The following is a 25,578-nucleotide window of genomic DNA, read 5'->3' on the forward strand; positions in this document are numbered from 1 at the left end:
TCAGGCTTGTGAGGCAAGACCTACCCCTCACAAAACCGTGCTGACTGTCCCGAATCAAGCAGTGTCTTTCCAGATGCTCAGAAATCCTATCCCTCAGCACCTTTTCCATCAACTTGCCTACCACCGAAGTAAGACTAACTGGCCTGTAATTCCCAGGGTTGTTCCTATTCCCTTTCTTGAACAGGGGCACAACATTTGCCACCCTCCAATCACCTGGTACCACCCCCGTCAGCAGAGAAGATGAAAAGATCATTGCCAGCGGCTCTGCAATTTCATCCCTTGCTTCCCATAACATCCTTGGATATACCCCGTCAGGCCCGGGAGACTTGTCTATCTTCAAGTTATTCAAAAACCCCAACACATCTTCCCTCCTAACGAGCACTTCCTCGAGCTTACCAGTCTGTTTCACACCGTCCTCTTCAGTAATACACCCCTTCTCATTCGTAAATACCGAAGAGAAGTACTCATTCAAAACCTCACTTATCTCTTCCGGCTCAACACACAGTCTCCCGCTATTGTCCTTGACCGGACCTATGGTCCCCCTGGTCATCCTCATATTTCTGACATACGCGTAAAAGGCCTTGGGGTTTTCTTTTATCCTACCCGCCAAGCATTTTTCATGCCCTCTCTTAGCTCTCCTAATCCCTTTCTTCAGATCCTTCCTGGCCATCTTGTATCCCTCCAGAGCTATGCCTGTGCCCTTTTTCCTCAACTTTATATACGCATCCTTCTTCTTCCTAACAAGACTCTCAACCTCTCTTGTCAACCACGGTTCCCTCACATGACCATCCCTTCCCTGTCTGACAGGGACATGCTTATCAATGGCCCCTACTATCTGCTCCTTGAAAAAGTTCCACATTTCGACCGTGCCCTTCCCTGCCAGCATATGCTCCCAACTTATGCTCCTCAGTTCCTGCCTGACAGCATCATATCTACCCTTCCCCCAATTGTAAACCTTGCCCTGTTGCACATACCTATCCCTCTCCATTACCACAGTGAATGCTACAGAATTGTGATCACTATCTCCAAAGTGCTCGCCCACCAACAGCTCTATCACTTGCCCTGGTTCATTACCTAGTACCAAATCCAATATTGCCTCCCCTCTGGTCGGGCAGTCTACATACTGAGTCAGAAAAGCTTCCTGGACATACTGCACAAACACTACCCCATCCAAACTATTCGATCTAAAGAGTTGCCAATCAATATTTGGGAAGTTGAAATCCCCCATAATTACTACCCTGTGACTTCTGCTCCTTTCCAAAATCTGTTTCCCAATCTGCTCTTCCACCTCCCTGCTGCTATTGGGGGGCCTATAGAAAACTCCCATCAAGGTGACTGCTCCTTTCCTGTTCCTGACCTCAACCCACAGTGCCTCAGTCGGCAGATCCTCCTCGAAAATTCTTTCAGCAGTTGTTACACTATTTCTAACTAACAATGCCACCCCCCCACCTCTTTTACCACCATTCCTAATCTTATGAAAACATCTATAACCAGGTACCTCCAAAAACCATTCCTCCCCCTCACCTATCCACGTTTCAGTGATGGCCACAACATCGTAGTCCCAAGTGCCCATCCACGCCTTCAATTCACTCACCTTATTCCTGATGCTTCTTGCGTTGAAGTATACGCACTTTAACCCTTCTCCGTGCCCATCTGTCCTCTGTGACAGTGCTACCTTCCCCAATACCTCACTACACTCTTTGTCTTTCTGAGTGGACCCACTGGTCCCTGGATTACAAGTCCGGTTCCCAGCCCCCTCCCAAACTAGTTTAAACCCTCCCGAACAGTACTAGCAAACCTCCCTCCCAGGATATTGGTGCCCCTCTGGTTCAGATGCAGCCCGTCCTGTTTGAACAGGTCCCATCTTCCCCAGAATGCAGTCCAATTATCCAAGAACTGGAAGCCCTCCCTCCTACACCATTCCTGCAGCCACGTGTTCAGCTGTGCTCTCTCCCTATTCCTAGCCTCACTATCACGTGGCGCCGGCAACAAACCAGAGATAACAACTCTGTCCGTCCGAGCTTTCAGCTTCCAGCCTAACTCCCTAAACTCACTTCTAACATCTGTGCCACCCTTCCTTCCTACGTCGTTGGTGCCAATGTGCACCACGACCTCTGGCTGCTCCCCCTCCCCTTTAAGGATCCTGAAGACGCGATCACAAACATCACGGACCCTGGCACCAGGGAGGCAACAAACCATCCGTGCGTCTCGCCTGCGCCCACAGAACCGCCTGTCCGTACTCCTCACCATCGAGTCCCCGATGACTAGTGCTCTCCCATTCTCCCTCCTTCCCTTCTGAGCCACAGTGCAGGACCCCGTGCCAGAGGCCCGGTCACTGCAGCCTGCCCCCGATAGGCCGTCCCCCCCAACAGTATCTAAAACTGTATACTTGTTGTTGAGGGGAACGACCACAGGAGATCCCTGCACTGACCTCTTCCCACCTCTAACTGTTACCCAGCTGCCCTTGATTTGTGGAGTAACGACCTCCGTGTAGCTTCTATCTATCAACCCCTCAGCTTCCCGAATGATCCTCAGTTCATCCAGCTCCAGCTCCAATTCCCTAACACGGTCTGATAGGAGCTGGAGACGGATGCACTTCCAGCAGGTGAAGTCGGGATACAATTGTAAGTGGGAGATCAGATACAATTGTAACCGGGAGATCAGATACAATTATCACCGGGAGATCAGATACAATTATCACCGGTAGATCAGATACAATTGTAACCGGGAGATCAGATACAATTGTAACCGGGAGATCAGATACAATTGTAACCAGGAGATCAGATACAATTATCACCGGGAGATCAGATACAATTGTAACCGGGAGATCAGATAGAATTATCACCGTGATATCAGATACAATTGTAACCGGGAGATCAGATACAATTGCAACCGGGAGATCAGATACAATTGTAACCGGGAGATCAGATACAATTATCACCGGGAGATCAGATACAATTATCACCGGGAGATCAGATAGAATTGTAACCGGGAGATCAGATACAATTGTAACCGGGAGATCAGATACAATTGTAACCGGGAGATCAGATAGAATTATCACCGGGAGATCAGATACATTTGTAACCATGAGATCAGATACAATTGTAACCGGGAGATCAGATACAATTGTCACTGGGAGTTTAGATACAATTGTCACCGGAAGATCAGATACAATTGTAACCGTGAGATCAGATACAATTGTAACCGGGAGATCAGATTGAATTATAACCGGGAGATCAGTTACAATTGTAACCGGGAGATCAGATACCATTGTAACCGTGAGATCAGATACAATTGTAACCGGGAGATCAGATAGAATTATCACCGAGAGATCAGATACAATTGTCACCGGGAGATCAGATACAATTGTCACCGGGAGATCAAATACAATTGTAACCGGGAGATCAGATACAATTGTAACCGGGAGATCAGATACAAATATCACCGGGAGATCAGATAGAATTGTAACCGGGAGATCAGATACAATTGTAACCGGGAGATCAGATACAATTATCACCGGGAGATCCGATACAATTGTAACCGGGAGATCAGATACAATTGTAACCGGGAGATCAGATACAATTGTCACCGGGAGATCAGATAGAATTATCACCGGGAGATCAGATACAATTGTAACCAGGAGATCAGATACAATTGTCACCGGGAGATCAGATACAATTGTAACCGGGAGATCAGATAGAATTATCACCGGGAGATCAGATACAATTGTAACCGGGAGATCAGATACAATTGTAACCGGGAGATCAGATGCAATTATCACCGGGAGATCAGATACAATTGTATCCGGGAGATCAGATACAATTATCACAGGGAGATCAGATACAATTATCACCGGTAGATCAGATACAATTGTAACCGGGAGATCAGATACAATTGTAACCGGGAGATCAGATACAATTGTAACCGGGAGATCAGATACAATTATCACCGGGAGATCAGATACAATTATCACCGGGAGATCAGATACAATTGTCACCGGGAGATCAGATAGAATTATCACCGGGAGATCAGATACAATTATCACCGGGAGATCAGATACAATTGTAACCGGGAGATCAGATAGAATTATCACCGGGAGATCAGATACAATTGTAACCGGGAGATCAGATACAATTGTAACCGGGAGATCAGATACAATTATCACCGGGAGATCAGATACAATTGTAACCGGGAGATCAGATACAATTGTAACCGGGAGATCAGATAGAATTGTAACTGGGAGATCAGATACAATTGTAACCGGGAGATCAGATACAATTATCACCGGGAGATCAGATAGAATTGTAACCGGGACATCAGATACAATTGTAACCGGGAGATCAGATACAATTGTAACCGGGAGATCAGATACAATTATCACCGGGAGATCAGATACAATTGTAAGCGGGAGATCAGATAGAATTGTAACCGGGAGATCAGATACAATTGTAACCGGAGGATCAGATACAATTGTAACCGGGAGATCAGATACAATTGGAACCGGGAGATCAGATACAATTGTAACCGGGAGTTCAGATACAATTATCACCGGGAGATCAGATAGAATTGTAACCGGGAGATCAGATACAATTGTAACCGGGAGTTCAAATACAATTATCACCGGGAGATCAGATACAATTATCACCGGGAGATCAGATACAATTGTAACCTGGAGATCAGATACAATTGTAACCGGGAGATCAGATACAATTGTAACCGGGAGATCAGATACAATTGTAACCGGGCGATCAGATAGAATTATCACCGGGAGATCAGATACAATTATCACAGGGAGATCAGATACAATTGTAACCGGGAGATCAGATACAATTATAACCGGGAGATCAGATAGAATTATCACCGGGAGATCAGATACAATTGTAACCGGGAGATCAGATACAATTATCACCGGGAGATCAGATACAATTGTAACCGGGAGATCAGATAGAATTATCACCGGGAGATCAGATACAATTATCACCGGGAGATCAGATAGAATTGTAACCGGGAGATCAGATAGAATTATCACCGGGAGATCAGATACAATTATCACCGGGAGATCAGATACAATTGTAACCTGGAGATCAGATACAATTATCACCGGGAGATCAGATACAATTGTAACCGGGAGATCAGATACAATTGTAACCGGGAGATCAGATAGAATTATCACCGGGAGATCAGCTACAATTGTAACCGGGAGATCAGATACAATTGTAACCGGGAGATCAGATACAATTATCACCGGGAGATCAGATACAATTGTAACCGGGAGATCAGATACAATTGTAACTGGGAGATCAGATACAATTGTAACCGGGAGATCAGATACAATTGTAACCGGGAGATCAGATACAATTGTAACCGGGAAATCAGATAGAATTATCACCGGGAAATCAGATACAATTGTAACCGGGAGATCAGATAGAATTATCACCGGGAGATCAGATACAATTATCACAGGGAGATCTGACACAATTGTAACCGGGAGATCAGATTCAATTATCACCGGGAGATCAGATACAATTGTAACCGGGAGATCAGATACAATTATCACCGGGAGATCAGATACAATTGTAACCGGGAGATCAGATACAATTGTAACCGGGAGATCAGATAGAATTATCACCGGGAGATCAGATACAATTGTAACCGGGAGATCAGATAGAATTATCACCGGGAGATCAGATACAATTATCACCGGGAGATCAGATACAATTGTAACCGGGAGATCAGATACAATTATCACCGGGAGATCAGATACAATTGTAACCGGGAGATCAGATACAATTGTAAGAGGGAGATCAGATACAATTGTAACCGGGAGATCAGATACGCTTGCAACCGGGAGATCAGATAGAATTATCACCGGGAGATCAGATACAATTGTAACCGGGAGATCAGATAGAATTATCACCGGGAGATCAGATACAATTGTAACCGGGAGATCAGATACAATTGTAACCGGGAGATCAGATAGAATTATCACCGGGAGATCAGATACAATTGTAACCGGGAGATCAGATACAATTGTAACCGGGAGATCAGATAGAATTATCACCGGGAGATCAGATACAATTGTAACCGGGAGATCAGATACAATTGCAACCGGGAGATCAGATACAATTATCACCGGGAGATCAGATACAATTATCACCGGGAGATCAGATACAATTATCACCGGGAGATCTGATACAATTGTAACCGGGAGATCAGATAGAATTATCACCGGGAGATCAGATACAATTGTAACCGGGAGATCAGATACAATTATCACCGGGAGATCAGATACAATTGTAACCGGGAGATCAGATACAATTATCACCGGGAGATCAGATACAATTGTAACCGGGAGATCAGATACAATTGTAACCGGGAGATCAGATAGAATTGTAACTGGGAGATCAGATACAATTGTAACCGGGAGATCAGATACAATTATCACCGGGAGATCAGATAGAATTGTAACCGGGAGATCAGATACAATTGTAACCGGGAGATCAGATACAATTATCACCGGGAGATCAGATACAATTGTAACCGGGAGATCAGATACAATTGTAACCGGGAGATCAGATAGAATTGTAACCGGGTGATCAGATAGAATTGTAACCGGAGGATCAGATACAATTGTAACCGGGAGATCAGATACAATTGGAACCGGGAGATCAGATACAATTGTAACCGGGAGTTCAGATACAATTATCACTGGGAGATCAGATAGAATTGTAACCGGGAGATCAGATACAATTGTAACCGGGATTTCAAATACAATTATCACCGGGAGATCAGATAGAATTATCAGCGGGAGATCAGATACAATTGTAACCGGGAGATCAGATACAATTGTAACCGGGAGATCAGATAGAATTATCACCGGGAGATCAGATACAATTGTAACCGGGCGATCAGATAGAATTATCACCGGGAGATCAGATACAATTATCACAGGGAGATCAGATACAATTGTAACCGGGAGATCAGATACAATTGTAACCGGGAGATCAGATAGAATTATCACCGGGAGATCAGATACAATTGTAACCGGGAGATCAGATACAATTATCACCGGGAGATCAGATACAATTGTAACCGGGAGATCAGATAGAATTATCACCGGGAGATCAGATACAATTATCACCGGGAGATCAGATACAATTGTAACCGGGAGATCAGATAGAATTATCACCGGGAGATCAGATACAATTATCACCGGGAGATCAGATACAATTGTAACCGGGAGATCAGATAGAATTATCACCGGGAGATCAGATACAATTATCACCGGGAGATCAGATACAATTGTAACCGGGAGATCAGATACAATTGTCACCTGGAGATCAGATACAATTATCACCGGGAGATCAGATACAATTGTAATCGGGAGATCAGATACAATTGTAACCGGGAGATCAGATAGAATTATCACCGGGAGATCAGCTACAATTGTAACCGGGAGATCAGATACAATTGTAACCGGGAGATCAGATACAATTATCACCGGGAGATCAGATACAATTGTAACCGGGAGATCAGATACAATTGTAGCTGGGAGATCAGATACAATTGTAACCGGGAGATCAGATACAATTGTAAAGGAGAGATCAGATACAATTGTAACCGAAGATCAGATACAATTGTAACCGTGAGATCAGATACAATTGTAACCGGGAGATCAGATACAATTATCACCGGGAGATCAGATAGAATTGTAACCGGGAGATCAGATACAATTATCACCGGGAGATCAGATACAATTGTAACCGGGAGATCAGATACAATTATCACCGGGAGATCAGATACAATTGTAACCGGGAGATCAGATACAATTGTAACCGGGAGATCAGATACAATTATCACCGGGAGATCAGATACAATTATCACCGGGAGATCAGATACAATTGTAACCGGGAGATCAGATACAATTGTAACCGGGAGATCAGATACAATTGTAACCGGGAGATCAGATAGAATTATCACCGGGAAATCAGATACAATTGTAACCGGGAGATCAGATAGAATTATCACCGGGAGATCAGATACAATTATCACAGGGAGATCTGACACAATTGTAACCGGGAGATCAGATTCAATTATCACCGGGAGATCAGATACAATTGTAACCGGGAGATCAGATACAATTATCACCGGGAGATCAGATACAATTGTAACCGGGAGATCAGATAGAATTATCACCGGGAGATCAGATACAATTATCACAGGGAGATCAGATACAATTGTAACCGGGAGATCAGATACAATTGTAACCGGGAGATCAGATAGAATTATCACCGGGAGATCAGATACAATTGTAACCGGGAGATCAGATACAATTATCACCGGGAGATCAGATACAATTGTAACCGGGAGGTCAGATAGAATTATCACCGGGAGATCAGATACAATTATCACCGGGAGATCAGATACAATTGTAACCGGGAGATCAGATAGAATTATCACCGGGAGATCAGATACAATTATCACCGGGAGATCAGATACAATTATCACCGGGAGATCAGATACAATTGTAACCTGGAGATCAGATACAATTATCACCGGGAGATCAGATACAATTGTAACTGGGAGATCAGATACAATTGTAACCAGGAGATCAGATAGAATTATCACCGGGAGATCAGCTACAATTGTAACCGGGAGATCAGATACAATTATCACCGGGAGATCAGATACAATTGTAACCGGGAGATCAGATACAATTGTAACCGGGAGATCAGATACAATTGTAACCGGGAGATCAGATACAATTGTAACCGGGAGATCAGATAGAATTATCACCGGGAAATCAGATACAATTGTAACCGGGAGATCAGACAGAATTATCACCGGGAGATCAGATACAATTATCACAGGGAGATCTGACACAATTGTAACCGGGAGATCAGATTCAATTATCACCATGAGATCAGATACAATTGTAACCGGGAGATCAGATACAATTATCACCGGGAGATCAGATACAATTGTAACCGGGAGATCAGATACAATTGTAACCGGGAGATCAGATAGAATTATCACCGGGAGATCAGATAGAATTGTAACCGGGAGATCAGATAGAATTATCACCGGGAGATCAGATACAATTATCACCGGGAGATCAGATACAATTGTAACCGGGAGATCAGATACAATTATCACCGGGAGATCAGATACAATTGTAACCGGGAGATCAGATACAATTGTAAGCGGGAGATCAGATACAATTGTAACCGGGAGATCAGATACGCTTGCAACCGGGAGATCAGATAGAATTATCACCGGGAGATCAGATACAATTGTAACCGGGAGATCAGATCGAATTATCACCGGGAGATCAGATACAATTGTAACCGGGAGATCAGATAGAATTATCACCGGGAGATCAGATACAATTGTAACCGGGAGATCAGATACAATTGTAACCGGGAGATCAGATAGAATTATCACTGGGAGATCAGATACAATTGTAACCGGGAGATCAGATACAATTGCAACCGGGAGATCAGATACAATTGTAACCGGGAGATCAGATACAATTATCACCGGGAGATCAGATACAATTATCACCGGGAGATCTGATACAATTGTAACCGGGAGATCAGATAGAATTATCACCGGGAGATCAGATACAATTGTAACCGGGAGATCAGATACAATTATCACCGGGAGATCAGATACAATTGTAACCGGGAGATCAGATACAATTATCACCGGGAGATCAGATACAATTGTAACCGGGAGATCAGATACAATTGTAACCGGGAGATCAGATAGAATTGTAACTGGGAGATCAGATACAATTATCACCGGGAGATCAGATACAATTGTAACCGGGAGATCATATAGAATTATCACCGGGAGATCAGATACAATTGTAACCGGGAGATCAGATACAATTATCACCAGGAGATCAGATACAATTGTAACCGGGAGATCATATAGAATTATCACCGGGAGATCAGATACAATTATCACCAGGAGATCAGATACAATTATCACCAGGAGATCAGATACAATTGTCACCGGGAGATCAGATACAATTGTCACCGGGAGATCAGATACAATTGTCACCGGGAGATCAGATACAATTATCACCGGGAGATCAGATACAATTATCACCGGGAGATCAGATACAATTGTAACCGGGAAATCAGATACAATTGTAACCGGGAGATCAGATACAATTGTAACCGGGAGATCAGATACAATTGTCACCGGGAGATCAGATACAATTGTAACCGGGAGATCAGATACAATTGTAACCGGGAGATCAGATCCAATTGTCCCCTGGAGATCAGATACAATTGTAACCGGGACATCAGATACAATTATCACCGGGAGATCAGATACAATTGTAACCGGGACATCAGATACAATTATCACCGAGAGATCAGATACAATTGTAACCGGGAGATCAGATACAATTGTAACCGGGAGATCAGATACAATTGTAGTTTTAAACACTGTTTTTCGCTCCCCCTTGGTGAATTCCTGTTCACCGCTTTCCGATTATAAGGCAAAGAAACCAGCACAAACAGGTTTTCTTAGATTTAAAGAAGAAACGTGAAATTTATTAATACTTAAACTCTAATTTAGTTCATGCCTCTGGATATTTGCTGTGCCCACGCTTGTATGCATACGTGATACATACATGCAAATGGAGACAGAAAAGAGCAAAAGAAAAATAAAGTGGAAAAGTTTGAGGCAATCTCTGAAGAGGGTCTTCATCACTGTGCTTCGAGCTCACTGCAGAGTCCTTGATTATGGGTAGTCTTGCTTTTGCTTGGGGTCCAGTATTTTTCTTAAACCTTGTTCAGTGTAGGAGATTTTTCTCTCTTGGGGTTCATGTGTCTCCAATGGATCTTGGGGTTCCGTGAGAAAGTGATGGGAGCAAACAGGAGAGAGGTTTTCTCAATCCAGGAGCAAACAGCTTTCTGAGTTCAAATTCTCTGTGGCAAGTTTTAAAAAAAAACCCTCCAGCAGCCAGTTAGTCATGTGACTAAACTGGTCTGGCCACGTCTCTTTGTGTATTCGGCCTTCTTAGCAGTCAATCTGGAATGTGACCTCCTCCACCCTCAACGTCTAGTAATCAAAAGTTCATTGTGGATTGAATGTCTCAGGAAATGGTCTTTTGTCCCGTTTAAGCACTGTCTGTAAATATGCAAATGCCTTTCCAGTCAAGGATCTTTTTTTTAAAAAGCAAGTTCTTTCTTTACTGCAGTAACAGTTCAAAAATCAATGTTCATGTGGCGAAATTAATGTGCCTCATTCTTGGCAGGTGGGCCCCTGCATGATAGTAAAATAAAGATTAAACAAACTTCTAAAAGATGTATGCATTTTTCAAAAATAGGTTTTTTTTATCATAATGGAGAAATTTGACATTTCACAAATATAAAATTAGTTTTTCAGGGCCAGTGAAGGTGTTCAGCAGTAATTATGAAGTTTGTACACTGTTAAAAATCAAGTTAAATCTTTTGAGGAGGTAACAGAGAGGGTTGATGAGGGCAATGCTGTTGATGTGGTGTACATGGACTTTCAAAAGACATTTGATACAGTGCCACATAACAGACTTGTGAGCAAACTTGTAGCTCATGGAATAAAAGGGACAGTAGCAACATGGATACAAAATTGGCTGAGTGACAGGAAACAGACAGTAGTAGTTAATGGATGTTTTTCAGGCTGGAGGAAGGTTTGTAGTGGAGTTCCCCAGGGATTAGTGTTGGGACCCTTGCTTTTCCTGATACATTAATGACCTGGACCTTGGTGTACAGGGCACAATTCCAAAGTTTGCGAGTGTCACAGTGGCGCAGTGGTTAGCACCGCAGCCTCACAGCTCCAGTGACCTGGGTTCAATTCTGGGTACTGCCTGTGTGGAGTTTGCAAGTTCTCCCTGTGTCTGCGTGGGTTTCCTCCGGGTGCTCCGGTTTCCTCCCACAGCCAAAGACTTGCAGGTTGATAGGTAAATTGGCCATTATAAATTGCTCGTCATGTAGGTAGGTGGTAGGAGAATGGTGGGAATGTGGTAGGGAATATGGGATTAATGTAGGGTTAGTATAAATGGGTGGTTGTTGGTCAGCATAGACGAGCTGGGTTGAAGGGCCTGTTTCAGTGTTGTATCTCTAAATAAATAAAAACATAAAAATTAAAAATAAAAAACAAGAAGGCATACGGCATGCTTGCCTTCATCGGTCGGGGCATAGAGTATAAAAATAGGCAAGTCATGCTGCAGCTGTACAGAACCTTAGTTAGGCCACACTTAGAATATTGCGTGCAATTCTGGTCGCCACACTACCAGAAGGACGTGGAGGCTTTGGAGAGGGTACAGAAGAGGTTTACCAGGATGTTGCCTGGTCTGGAGGGCATTAGCTATGAGGAGAGGTTGGATAAACTCGGATTGTTTTCACTGGAACGACGGAGGTGGAGGGGCGACATGATAGAGGTTTACAAAGTTATAAGCGGCATGGACAGAGTGGATAGTCAGAAGCTTTTTCCCAGGGTGGAAGAGTCAGTTACTAGGGGACATAGGTTTAAGGTGAGAGGGGCAAAGTTTAGAGGGGATGTGCGAGGCAAGTTCTTTCCACAGAGGTTGGTGAGTGCCTGGAACTTGTTGTCGGGGAAGGTGGTGGAAGCAGGTACCATAGAGACATTTAAGAGAGATCTTGAGAAATACATGAATAGGATGGGAATAGAGGGATACGGTCCCCGGAAGTGCAGAAGGTTTTAGTTTAGGCAGGCATCAAGATCAGCGCAGGCTTGGAGGGCCGAATGGCCTGTTCCTGTGCTGTACTGTTCTTTGTTCTTTGTTTTGTTGATTCAACACTTGGAAGCATTGTGAGCTGTGAGGAGGATAGTGCAGAACTTCAAAAGGACAAAGACAAGTTGGTGGAATGGGCAGACAGGTGGCAGATGAGGTTCAATGCAGAGAAATGTGAAGTCATTCATTTTGATAGGAAGAACATGGAGAGACAATATAGAATAAAGGGTATAATTCTAAAGGGGGTGCAGGAGCAGAGGGACCTGGGTATATATGTGTATAAATCATTGAAGGTGGCAGGACAGGTTGAGAGAGCGGTTAATAAAGCATACAGTATCCTGGGCTTTATTAATAGGGGCAGAGAGTACAAGAGCAAGGAAGTTATGTTGAACTTGTATAAAACACTAGTTCGTCCTCAGCTGGAGTATTGTGTTCAGTTCTGGACACCGAGCTTGAGGAAAGACGTGAGGGCATTGGAGAGAGTACAGAAAAGATTCAGGAGAATGTTTCCAGGGATGAGGAATTTCAGTTATGAAGATAGATTGGAGAAGTTAGGACTGTTTTCCTTGGAGAAGAGAAGGCTGAGAGGTGATTTGATAGAGGTATTCAAAATCATGAGGGGTCTGGACAGAGTAGATAGAGAGAAACTGTTCCCACTCGTGAAAGGATTGAGAACGAGAGGGCACAGATTTAAAGTATTTGGTAAGAGAAGTAAAAGCGACATGAGGAAAAACTTCTTCACACAGCAAGTGGTTAAGGTCTGGAATGTGCTGACTGAGAACGTGGTGGAGGCAGGTTCAATTGAAGCATTCAAAAGGGAATTAGATAGTGAAATGAAAATGAAGAATGTGCAGGGTTATGGGAAGAAGGCGGGGGAATGGAACTGAGGGAGTTGCTCTTTCAGAGAGCCAGTGCAGACAGGATGGGCCGAATGTCCTCCTCCTGCACTGTAACAATTCTGTGATTCTGAGGATTCAACAAGGTGTAACTTTTTTAAGGGATTTTACAGTGAGACTGTAACAATGGACCTTCTTGTTAATTCTATTGATTTCCATTGACTGCAGTCTCGGGAATGCCTCAACAGTCCACCCTCTGGAAAAGTGACAGAAACGGTTGGATTTATGTGTTATTCTGTGCATGTATGAACTCCCAGTTTCAACAGAGAAACAGTCAACGCGAATGGATTCACCATCATTGCCACGGCAAAATGCGGCCCATTGTCATCAGGGCAGGAGCTACACTGGAACCAGAACATCAGTTACACTGTAACTCGGAACTTAGTTACACTGTAATCTCAAACCAGTTTCCCTTTACCAGCTGTTCAATTACTCTGTAAACAATGGTCCCTCCACAAACAAACCCCAACCCCTTACCCAGGACCCCAGTTCAAGCCCCTGGCCTTCGGTGCTTTTGCCCTCTGACCCTCGATGTGTTCTTTGCCTCTTTCAGGGAATTACTTTGCCAGTCATTTCATCATGGGAGGAGAAACATTTGACTCAACTCATCCTGAAGGCTACCTGTTTGGAGAGAACAGTGACCTGAATTTCCTGGGGATCCGTCCAGTCGCTGTATGTACTGTATGTGTACTCTATTGTATACTGTGTGTTTGTGTGTAGTGTCTGCACTGTGTGTGCTGTATGGTATATTGTGTGTACGTGTGTAGTGTCTGCACTGTGTGTGCTGTATGGTATACTGTGTGTATGTGTGTAGTGTCTGCACTGTGTGTGCTGTATGGTATACTGTGTGTTTGTGTGTAGTGTCTGCACTGTGTGTGCTGTATGGTATACTGTGTGTATGTGTGTAGTGTCTGCACTGTGTGTGCTGTATGGTATACTGTGTGTTTGTGTGTAGTGTCTGCACTGTGTGTGTTGTATTGTATACTGTGTGTACTGTATGGTATACTGTGTGTTTGTGTGTAGAGTCTGCACTGTGTGTGCTGTATGGTATACTGTGTGTTTGTGTGTAGTGTCTGCACTGTGTGTGCTGGATGGTATACTGTGTGTTTGTGTGTAGTGTCTGCACTGTGTGTGTTGTATTGTATACTGTGTGTGCTGTATGGTATACTGTGTGTTTGTGTGTAGTGTCTGCACTGTGTGTGTTGTATTGTATACTGTGTGTGCTGTATGGTATACTGTGTGTTTGTGTGTAGTGTCTGCACTGTGTGTGCTGTATGGTATACTGTGTGTTTGTGTGTAGTGTCTGCACTGTGTGTGCTGTATGGTATACTGTGTGTTTGTGTGTAGTGTCTGCACTGTGTGTGTTGTATTGTATACTGTGTGTGCTGTATGGTATACTGTGTGTTTGTGTGTAGTGTCTGCACTGTGTGTGCTGTATGGTATACTGTGTGTTTGTGTGTAGTGTCTGCACTGTGTGTGCTGTATGGTATACTGTGTGTTTGTGTGTAGTGTCTGCACTGTGTGTGTTGTATTGTATACTGTGTGTTTGTGTGTAGTGTCTGCACTGTGTGTGCTGTATGGTATACTGTGTGTATGTGTGTAGTGTCTGCACTGTGTGTGCTGTATGGTATACTGTGTGTTTGTGTGTAGTGTCTGCACTGTGTGTGCTGTATGGTATACTGTGTGTTTGTGTGTAGTGTCTGCACTGTGTGTGCTGTATGGTATACTGTGTGTTTGTGTGTAGTGTCTGCACTGTGTGTGCTGTATGGTATACTGTGTGTGCTGTATGGTATACTGTGTGTATGTGTGTAGTGTCTGCACTGTGTGTGCTGTATGGTATACTGTGTGTTTGTGTGTAGTGTCTGCACTGTGTGTGCTGTATGGTATACTGTGTGTATGTGTGTAGTGTCTGCACTGTGTGTGCTGTATGGTATACTGTGTGTTTGTGTGTAGAGTCTGCACTGTGTGTGCTGGATGGTATACTGTGTGTTTGTGTGTAGTGTCTGCACTGTGTGTGTTGTATTGTATACTGTGTGTGCTGTATGGTATACTGTGTGTTTGTGTGTAGTGTCTGCACTGTGTGTGCTGTATGGTATACTGTGTGTTTGTGTGTAGTGTCTGCACTGTGTGTGCTGTATGGTATACTGTGTGTTTGTGTGTAGTGTCTGCACTGTGTGTGTTGTATTGTATACTGTGTGTGCTGTATGGTATACTGTGTGTTTGTGTGTAGTTTCTGCACTGTGTGTGCTGTATGGTATACTGTGTGTTTGTGTGTAGTGTCTGCACTGTGTGTGCTGTATGGTATACTGTGTGTTTGTGTGTAGTGTCTGCACTGTGTGTGTTGTATTGTATACTGTGCGTGCTGTATGGTATACTGTGTGTTTGTGTGTAGAGTTTGCACTGTGTGTGCTGTATGGTATACTGTGTGTTTGTGTGTAGTGTCTGCACTGTGTGTGCTGGATGGTATACTGTGTGTTTGTGTGTAGTGTCTGCACTGTGTGTGTTGTATTGTATACTGTGTGTGCTGTATGGTATACTGTGTGTTTGTGTGTAGTGTCTGCACTGTGTGTGTTGTATTGTATACTGTGTGTGCTGTATGGTATACTGTGTGTATGTGTGTAGTGTCTGCACTGTGTGTGCTGTATGGTATACTGTGTGTATGTGTGTAGTGTCTGCACTGTGTGTGCTGTATGGTATACTGTGTGTTTGTGTGTAGTGTCTGCACTGTGTGTGCTGTATGGTATACTGTGTGTTTGTGTGTAGTGTCTGCACTGTGTGTGCTGTATGGTATACGGTGTGTATGTGTGTAGTGTCTGCACTGTGTGTGCTGTATGGTATACTGTGTGTATGTGTGTAGTGTCTGCACTGTGTGTGCTGTATGGTATACTGTGTGTTTGTGTGTAGTGTCTGCACTGTGTGTGCTGTATGGTATACTGTGTGTTTGTGTGTAGTGTCTGCACTGTGTGTGCTGTATGGTATACTGTGTGTTTGTGTGTAGTGTCTGCACTGTGTGTGCTGTATGGTATACTGTGTGTTTGTGTGTAGTGTCTGCACTGTGTGTGCTGTATGGTATACTGTGTGTTTGTGTGTAGTGTCTGCACTGTGTGTGCTGTATGGTATACTGTGTGTTTGTGTGTAGTGTCTGCACTGTGTGTGCTGTATTGTATACTGTGTGTGCTGTATGGTATACTGTGTGTTTGTGTGTAGTGTCTGCACTGTGTGTGCTGTATGGTATACTGTGTGTTTGTGTGTAGTGTCTGCACTGTGTGTGCTGTATGGTATACTGTGTGTCTGTGTGTAGTGTCTGCACTGTGTGTGCTGGATGGTATACTGTATGTTTCTTTGTACTGTCTGGTATACTGTGTGTTCCGGATGCTCTATATACCTTATGAAATAGTATTGGAGAAACTTGAGGGACTAAAATCTGACATGTCCCCAGGACCAGATGGCCTACATCCTAGGGTTCTGAAAGAGATAGCTGCAGAGATAGTGGATGCACTGACTATGATTTTGCAGAATTCCTAAGATTCAGGAATGGAAGTTGGCAAATGTTACACCACTTTTCAAGAAAGGAGGAAGAGAGAAAACAGGGAATTACAGGCCAGTTAGCCTAACATCAGTCATTGGGAAGATGCTGGAAATTATTATTAAAGAATTCTTAACATTGCACTTGGAAAAGCATAGTCTGATTAGAACAAGTCAGCATGGTTTTACTAAAGGGAGATTCGGTTTGACATCAGCCATGATCGTATTGAATGGTGGAGCAGGCTCGATGGGCCGAATGGTCTACTCCTGCTCCTAATTCTTGTGTATGTACTCTCACTGTTTCAAATCACTGTATTTCATTATATTTTGAGCCTGAATGATTTAGTAGCTCAATAGGAGTGAAAATGAGAACAACAGGATGGTGCAAATATAACTCTGGCTCTAGGCAAATACACAATCAAGACCAAACTGATGGTGTGAGTCTGATTCCAGACAATCCTGTGAGTGACTCTTGTGTCTTACGTTCAGCAGTCTGCTTGTGGTGTGCAATATCTAATCTCATTGTCAAAAAGAACTTGCCCAAATTGTGCCCCTCATAACCTCAGCACATCCGAAAATACCTCACAGCCAGTCCACTCGCTCTTATAATTTAGATTGGTCTTAACAACAGAACTTGTGTTTCAAAAGCATCTCATATACTTTACCCGCACACAGGCACACGTACACAGACACATACACTCACTCACCCACACTCACTCACCCACACGCACTCACACCCGCCCTCAAGTGTGAGTCTTGATTTTCTGTAGGGAGACACACAGAGAGACTTGAAAGCAAATCTCAGACATTTCACTAACACTTCTTTGAGATTAAGAAAATATTCGGCCCATTATCCGGAGACTGTGCCCCCGTGTTTTAGATTCCCCGACCAGCGGAAATAATCTCTCAGTGTCCACCCTGTCAAACCCCTTCACAATCTTGGATGTTTCAATGAGATCACCACTCGTTATTCCAAACTCCAGAGAATATAGACCCAATTTTCTAAGCCTATCATAAAATAACCCTCAACAGTAATAATAATTATGGCCACGACCTGCCATACTGTCAGCCTATCACAAATCCAGTTTTCCTTACATTCATTGTGCTGGGTTCAATGAGTAGATTAAACAATGGACAATCCCTGTTAGGAAGCATGAGGTGAGGTAGCAATGATATACTGTCCTCAGGAATCATAGCATGAGAGCAAAGAGAATAGATAGCTGGTGTGCAGGCCATGCAGCTCTTTGAAGCAGCTATTCAATTAGTCCCACCCCCTCCTGTTCTTTGCCCATCACCTGTAATTGCTTTTTTTAAAGGTATTTATTAGTATTGAATCTGCTTCCATCACCCAGTACCAGTGTGTCTGGTGCCAGTGTGTCCGGTGCCAGTGTGTCCAATGCCAGTGTTTCTGTTCCTGTATGTCCAGTGCCAGTGTGTCCGGTGCCAGTGTTTCTGTTCCAGTGTGTCCAGTGCCAGTGTGTCCAGTACCAGTATGTCCAGTGTCCGGTGCCAGTGTTTCTATTCCAGTGTGTCCAATGCTAGTGTGTCCAGTGCCAGTGTGTCCAGTGCCAGTATGTCCGGTGCCAGTGTGTCCGGTGCCAGTGTGTCCAGTACCAGTATGTCCGGTGCCAGTGTGTCCGGTGCCAGTGTGTCCGGTGCCAGTGTGTCCAGTACCAGTATGTCCGGTGCCAGTGTGTCCGGTGCCAGTGTGTCTGTTCCAGTGTGTCCGGTGCCAGTGTGTCCGGTGCCAGTGTGTCTGTTCCAGTGTGTCCGGTGCCAGTGCGTCCAGGGCCAGTGCGTCCGGTGCCAGTATGTACAGTGCCAGTGTGTCCAGTACCAGTGTGTCCGGTGCCAGTGTTTCTATTCCAGTGTGTCCAGTGCCAGTGTGTCCGGTGCCAGTGTGTCCGGTGCCAGTGTGTCCAGTACCAGTATGTCCGGTACCAGTATGTCCGGTGCCAGTGTGTCCGGTGCCAGTGTTTCTGTTCCAGTGTGTCCAGTGCCAGTGTGTCCAGTACCAGTATGTCCAGTGCCAGTGTGTCCAGTGCCAGTGTGTCCGGTGCCAGTGTTTCTATTCCAGTGTGTCCAATGCTAGTGTGTCCAGTGCCAGTGTGTCCGGTGCCAGTGTGTCCAGTACCAGCATGTCCGGTGCCAGCGTGTCCGGTGCCAGTGTGTCCAGTGCCAGTGTGTCCGGTGCCAGTGTGTCCGGTGCCAGCGTGTCCGGTGCCAGTGTGTCCAGTGCCAGTGTGTCCGGTGCCAGTGTGTCCGGTGCCAGTGTGTCCGGTGCCAGTGTGTCCGGTGCCAGCGTGTCCGGTGCCAGTGTGTCCAGTGCCAGTGTGTCCGGTGCCAGTGTGTCCGGTGCCAGTGTGTCCGGTGCCACTGCGTCCGGTGCCAGTGTGTCTGTTCCAGTGTGTCCGGTGCCAGTGTGTCCGGTGCCAGTGTGTCCGGTGCCAGTGTGTCCGGTGCCAGTGCGTCCGGTGTCAGTGTGTCTGTTCCAGCGTGTCCAGTGCCAGTGTGTCCGGTGCCAGTGCGTCCGGTGCCAGTGTGTCTGTTCCAGTGTGTCCGGTGCCAGTATGTCCTGCCTCGTTGTGAAGTGCTCCATCAAGATGGACCTTGTGTAATTGTACTTGTGTCTAAAGCTGTCAGTTCTTCTCTTCAGCCTCTAAATAAACCTGTATGATTGATCGTGGCAGCTCAGCACCGAGAAAACATGTCTCTCTCTAATCCCGTATTAACTGAGAGTTGTCGGCTGCTGGTAAATTATTGACTGTTTATGTCCATCGGGTGAGATGTCCCTTCCCTGCTCTTGTTTAATGTAAGGCCTTGTCAGATTCATTAAAATGTGACTTTTAAGTTACTGATAATTATAAAACAATTAAAATGCTGTGAGCTGTTAGTTCAGCCAGTCTGCTGAGTGAGAGGTTGGTGAGGTAAGTGGAGAGAGTGAGTGAAGTGGCTGATCGACTGGAAGTTGCGTCAGTATTCTGTGTGTAGATGGTGTGCGGACAATGGTCTGGCCACGTGGTTGGCCCGGTAACGGGACTGAGCTGAAATCCTGGCAGATGGCATTACATACCAAGTGCAGTGAGGTCACAAATAGAGCTGAGAAAAGCTGGAGGGAGAGAATACCCTCGAGAGTGAGCTGCTGTCACCCAATGTGGCACTGAGCCCCACACAGAGAGCACAGGAAGATCCCAGGCTCCATCCCCAGCTGATCTCACTGATCTGACCTGATGGGATGCAGTAATTAAGCCTGGGCTAAGACGGGCAAAAATCACTCAAGATTCGAGCTCCATAACCACCGACTGAGCTGGTCAATGTCTGGGATGGTGCTCTGACAGAACCAACACTGATATTCATCCACAAATAGCCAAAGGTGCCCACACCCAGTCACGGTGAGCAGTGTACACCACAGTTTTATATTCATTCTTGGAATGTGGTACCTGGCAAGGTTGGCATTTATTGCCCATCTGCACCCTGAGATGCTGGAGGTTTTGGACCCACTCCCTGAACTGCTTGTTCTTTGTAGTGGGTTTTCCAGCTGGGTAGCTCTTTCAGAGGGCAGTCAAGAGCAGCCACATTGCTGTGGGTCTGGAGTCACATGTAGACCAGACCAGGTAAGGACAGCAGATTTCCTTCCCTAAAGTATATTAGTGAACCAGATGGGTTTCTAGGAGATCTGGTAGTTTCATGGTCACATTTACTGGCAATAGCTTTTTATTTCAAGATTTTTTTAATACTGAATTCAGATTCTCCAAGTGCCATTTTAAAATTTAGAATCTGAATCTCACAGCACAGAAGGAGGCCATTCGGCTCATCGTGTCTGTGCCAGCTCTTTGATAAAGCTGTCCAATTAGTCCCGCTCCCTGACTCTTACCCCATCACCCTATAATTTTTTCCCCTTCAAGTATTTATCCAATTCCCTTTTGAAAGTTATTATTGAATCTGCTTCCACCGCCCTTTCAGGCAGCGCGTTCCAGATCACAACAACTCACTGCGTAAAAAAATTCCCCTCATCTCCCCCTCTGGTTATTTTGGCAATTACCATCAATCTGTGTCTCTCTGGTTACCGACCCTCCTGCCACTGGAAACAGTTTCTCTTTATTTACTCCATCAAAACCCTTCCTGATTTTGAACGCCTCGATTAAAACTCCCCCCTAACCTTCTCTGCTGCAGGGAGTACAAACCCAGCTTCTCCAGTCTCTCTAGTTAGAGCAAAGTTTAGCATAACCACCTTGCTTTTGCACTCTTTGCCTTTATTTATAAAGCCAATGATCCCTTATGCTTTTTATCAGCTTCTCAACTTGTCCTGTCGGCTTCAAAGATTTCTGTATACATCCTGGGTCTCTCTGTTCCTGCACCTGCTTTAAAATTGTATCATTTGGTTTATATTGTCTCTCAATAACTTGGATTACTAGCCCAGTCACATAATGACTGTACTATGGTACCTGAATATGCTTAACACTCCTGAGCAGGTGGTGGTGAGCTGTTGTCTTAAGTCGCTGTAGGTCCATGGGTGAAGGTAGCCCGCAGGTGCTATCCGATCAGGACTTTCAACATCAGCACTCAATTTGAAAATCCGTTCTCCACTGATCTACTGATTGATTGGAACGTTTTCTGTTTCTTGTACTTTCCCAGTTTCCCTATGCTGCCCCTCCCCCTCCGGATCCAGTAAAGATGCTGCGAAGCCTGATAAACATCCGGAAAGACACTCTGCGTCTGGTGAAGTAAGTGAACTTGAATCGGAAGTGTGTTTGATCCGCAATGACTGCCAAGATAACTCACTATCTGAGTAATAGAGAGCTTGGAGAGGAACTGAGAGTGACAGGGACTGGTGAACCCCCCATACAAGGCACAAGACACAGCAGAACCATTCGCTGTTTGGTACAGGAGCCTGCACCGCGCTGTTTGGTACAGGAGCCTGCACCGCGCTGTATGGTACAGGAGTCTGCACCGCGCTGTATGGTACAGGAGCCTGCACCGCGCTGTATGGTACAGGAGCCTGTACCGCGCTGTTTGGTACAGGAGCCTGCACCGCGCTGTTTGGTCCAGGAGCCTGCACCGCGCTGTTTGGTCCAGGAGCCTGCACCACGCTGTTTGGTCCAGGAGCCTGCACCGCGCTGTATGGTACAGGAGCCTGCACCGCGCTGTTTGGTCCAGGAGCCTGCACCACGCTGTATGGTACAGGAGCCTGCACCGCGCTGTATGGTACAGGAGTCTGCACCGCGCTGTTTGGTCCAGGAGCCTGCACCACGCTGTATGGTACAGGAGTCTGCACCGCGCTGTTTGGTCCAGGAGCCTGCACCGCGCTGTATGGTCCAGGAGCCTGTACCGCGCTGTTTGGTCCAGGAGCCTGCACCACGCTGTTTGGTCCAGGAGCCTGCACCGCGCTGTATGGTACAGGGGCCTGCACCGCGCTTTATGGTACACGAGCCTGCACCGCGCTGTATGGTCCAGGAGCCTGCACCGCGCTGTATGGTCCAGGAGCCTGCACCACGCTGTATGGTCCAGGAGCCTGCACCACGCTGTTTGGTCCAGGAGCCTGCACCGCGCTGTTTGGTCCAGGAGTCTGCACCGCGCTGTATGGTACAGGAGCCTGCGCCGCGCTGTTTGGTACAGGAGTCTGCACCGCGCTGTATGGTACAGGAGCCTGCACCGCGCTGTATGGTACAGGAGCCTGCGCCGCGCTGTTTGGTACAGGAGCCTGCACCGCGCTGTATGGTCCAGGAGCCTGCACCGCGCTGTATGGTCCAGGAGCCTGCACCGCGCTGTTTGGTCCAGGAGCCTGCACCGCGCTGTATGGTCCAGGAGCCTGCACCACGCTGTTTGGTCCAGGTGCCTGCGCCGCGCTGATTGGTACAGGAGTCTGCACCGCGCTGTATGGTACAGGAGCCTGCGCCGCGCTGTATGGTACAGGAGCCTGCACCGCGCTGTATGGTACAGGAGCCTGCACCGCGCTGTATGGTACAGGAGCCTGCGCCGCGCTGTATGGTACAGGAGCCTGCGCCGCGCTGTTTGGTACAGGAGTCTGCACCGCGCTGTTTGGTACAGGAGTCTGCACCGCGCTGTATGGTACAGGAGCCTGCGCCGCGCTGTATGGTACAGGAGCCTGCGCCGCGCTGTTTGGTACAGGAGTCTGCACCGCGCTGTTTGGTACAGGAGTCTGCACCGCGCTGTATGGTACAGGAGTCTGCACCGCGCTGTATGGTACAGGAGCCTGCACCGCGCTGTTTGGTACAGGAGCCTGCGCCGCGCTGTATGGTACAGGAGCCTGCACCGCGCTGTATGGTACAGGAGCCTGCACCGCGCTGTATGGTACAGGAGCCTGCGCCGCGCTGTATGGTACAGGAGCCTGCACCGCGCTGTTTGGTACAGGTCATGCATTTGGGGAGGGCAAATAAAGCGAGGGAATACACAATAAACGGGAGGATATTGAGAGGGGCAGAAGATGTGAGAGACCTTGGAGTGCATGTCCACAGGTCCCTGAAGGTGACAGGACAGGTAGATAGAGTGGTGAAGAAGGCATATGGAATGCTTTCCTTTATTGGCCGAGGTATAGAATACAAAAGCAGGATGTAATGCTGGGACTGTATAAAATTCTGGTTATGCCACAGTTGGAGTTTTGCGTACAGTCTGGTCACCACATTACAGAAAGAAGATAATTGCTCCCAAGATTGGTATAGAAAGCTGCACCGGCCTGTCTGTACATTGATGGTTCTGGAGAATCTTTCACCTTCCTCACCTTCAGCCTGATTGACTGGATTCACTCTGGATCGGACTGTTTACTTCAGGTTCTGTTACTCAGACAAGACATTTTTGCATTGAGTGACAAAGATGTTTTCTCCATCACAGATGCACTGAGGAGGTGAAGACCCCTGGAGAAGAGATCCCTAAACCAAAGATGTGTTACAATGTGGAATTTACCTTCGATGCTGATGCACGTGTTGCCATCACTATCTATTACCAGGCAACGGAGGACTTTCAGAATGGCTGTGCCAGGTGAGTGTGATGTGCAGCAGCACACACTGGACTGAGTTCTCCTGAGTTACACGATGCTATGGGATGGAATTAGAACAGTTAGATAGTGAAAATGTGCTCTTAAGGCCACAAGGGAGAGAGTGGCGTAGTGATAATGTCACTGGACTATTCATCCAGAAGCCCAGGCTAATACCCTGGGGCCTGGGTTCAAATCCCACCACGACAGCTGGTGGAATTTAAATTCAATTAATTAAAAATCTGTAATTGAAAGCTAGTCTCAGTAATGGTGCTGAGAAACTATCGATTGTTGTAAAAACCCATTTGATTCACTAATATCCTTCAGGGAAGGAAATCTGCTGTCCTTACCCAGTCTGGCCTACATGTGACTCCAGATCCACAGCAATGTGGATGACTCTTAACTGCTCTCTGAAATGGCTGAGCAAGCTACTCAGTTCAAGGGCAATTAGGGATGAACAACAAATGCTGCCCTTTCACTGATGCCCACATCCCATGAAAGAATTTAAAAGAAACGTTGTGAACTGCAGATTGCAGCTGAGAGCCAGTGTTCCTTCCCCTGTGTAGCCATCAATGCTTCAGCTGTAACTCTTACTGTGAGTTTCACTCCACTCTCCCAACATTGCTGTCACACACACTGGACCTGGAATTTATAATGGGGTGAAGGGGAGGAACGTGAAGAGGAGGAGTGTGATGAAAACTTGAGGATGTATTGGAGGCTGTTTTGGCATTACCACTCACTCACCAGGATCTACAGTCTGATGATGTCTTACAGAGGTGTGAGGCGGATGCAGAAGAAGGAGGGGAATGAGAACAGAGCAGTGAGGGACAAGCCAGGAAAGCACAACTGACAACATAGAGCTCAGTCTCTCTGATAATGTGTTACTCTGTGTATAAACACCAGGGTTTAATCTCTCTAATAACATGCTGTGTGTTACTCTGTGTGTTTACACCAGGGTTTAATCTCTCTAATAACATGCTGTGTGTTACTCTGTGTGTTTACACCAGGGTTTAATCTCTCTAATAACATGCTGTGTGTTACTCTGTGTATAAACACCAGGGTTTAATCTCTCTAATAACATGCTGTGTGTTACTCTGTGTGTTTACACCAGGGTTTAATCTCTCTAATAACATGCTGTGTGTTACTCTGTGTATAAACACCAGGGTTTAATCTCTCTAATAACATGCTGTGTGTTACTCTGTGTGTTTACACCAGGGTTTAATCTCTCTAATAACATGCTGTGTGTTACTCTGTGTATAAACACCAGGGTTTAATCTCTCTAATAACATGCTGCGTGTTACTCTGTGTGTTTACACCAGGGTTTAATCTCTCTAATAACATGCTGTGTGTTACTCTGTGTGTTTACACCAGGGTTTAATCTCTCTAATAACATGCTGTGTGTTACTCTGTGTGTT

The 25,578-nt window shown here is 45.7% G+C and overlaps 2 protein-coding genes across 2 annotated transcripts in view; one reads left to right on the forward strand and one right to left on the reverse strand.

Moving 5' to 3' along the window:
* Positions 1–25,578, forward strand: part of LOC137359320 (E3 ubiquitin ligase RNF157-like) — a 335,606-nt gene that overhangs the window by 166,018 nt on the left and 144,010 nt on the right. Inside the window, exons 2-4 of the mRNA XM_068025346.1 lie at positions 14,201–14,319; positions 21,808–21,896; positions 24,022–24,168. Of these exons, the coding sequence (XP_067881447.1) occupies positions 14,201–14,319; positions 21,808–21,896; positions 24,022–24,168 (355 nt within the window). The remainder of the gene's footprint in view (positions 1–14,200; positions 14,320–21,807; positions 21,897–24,021; positions 24,169–25,578) is intronic.
* LOC137359318 (uncharacterized) lies at positions 21,954–23,878 on the reverse strand. Its single transcript, XM_068025341.1, has 4 exons — positions 23,811–23,878; positions 22,598–23,531; positions 22,026–22,549; positions 21,954–21,957 (listed from the first exon to the last, which is right to left on the reverse strand). The coding sequence occupies exons 1-4, from the start codon at positions 23,876–23,878 to the stop codon at positions 21,954–21,956; spliced, it is 1,530 nt and encodes a 509-aa protein (XP_067881442.1).

Source organism: Heterodontus francisci, unplaced genomic scaffold, assembly GCF_036365525.1.
Source record: "Heterodontus francisci isolate sHetFra1 unplaced genomic scaffold, sHetFra1.hap1 HAP1_SCAFFOLD_524, whole genome shotgun sequence".
Taxonomy (NCBI): Eukaryota; Metazoa; Chordata; class Chondrichthyes; order Heterodontiformes; family Heterodontidae; genus Heterodontus; species Heterodontus francisci.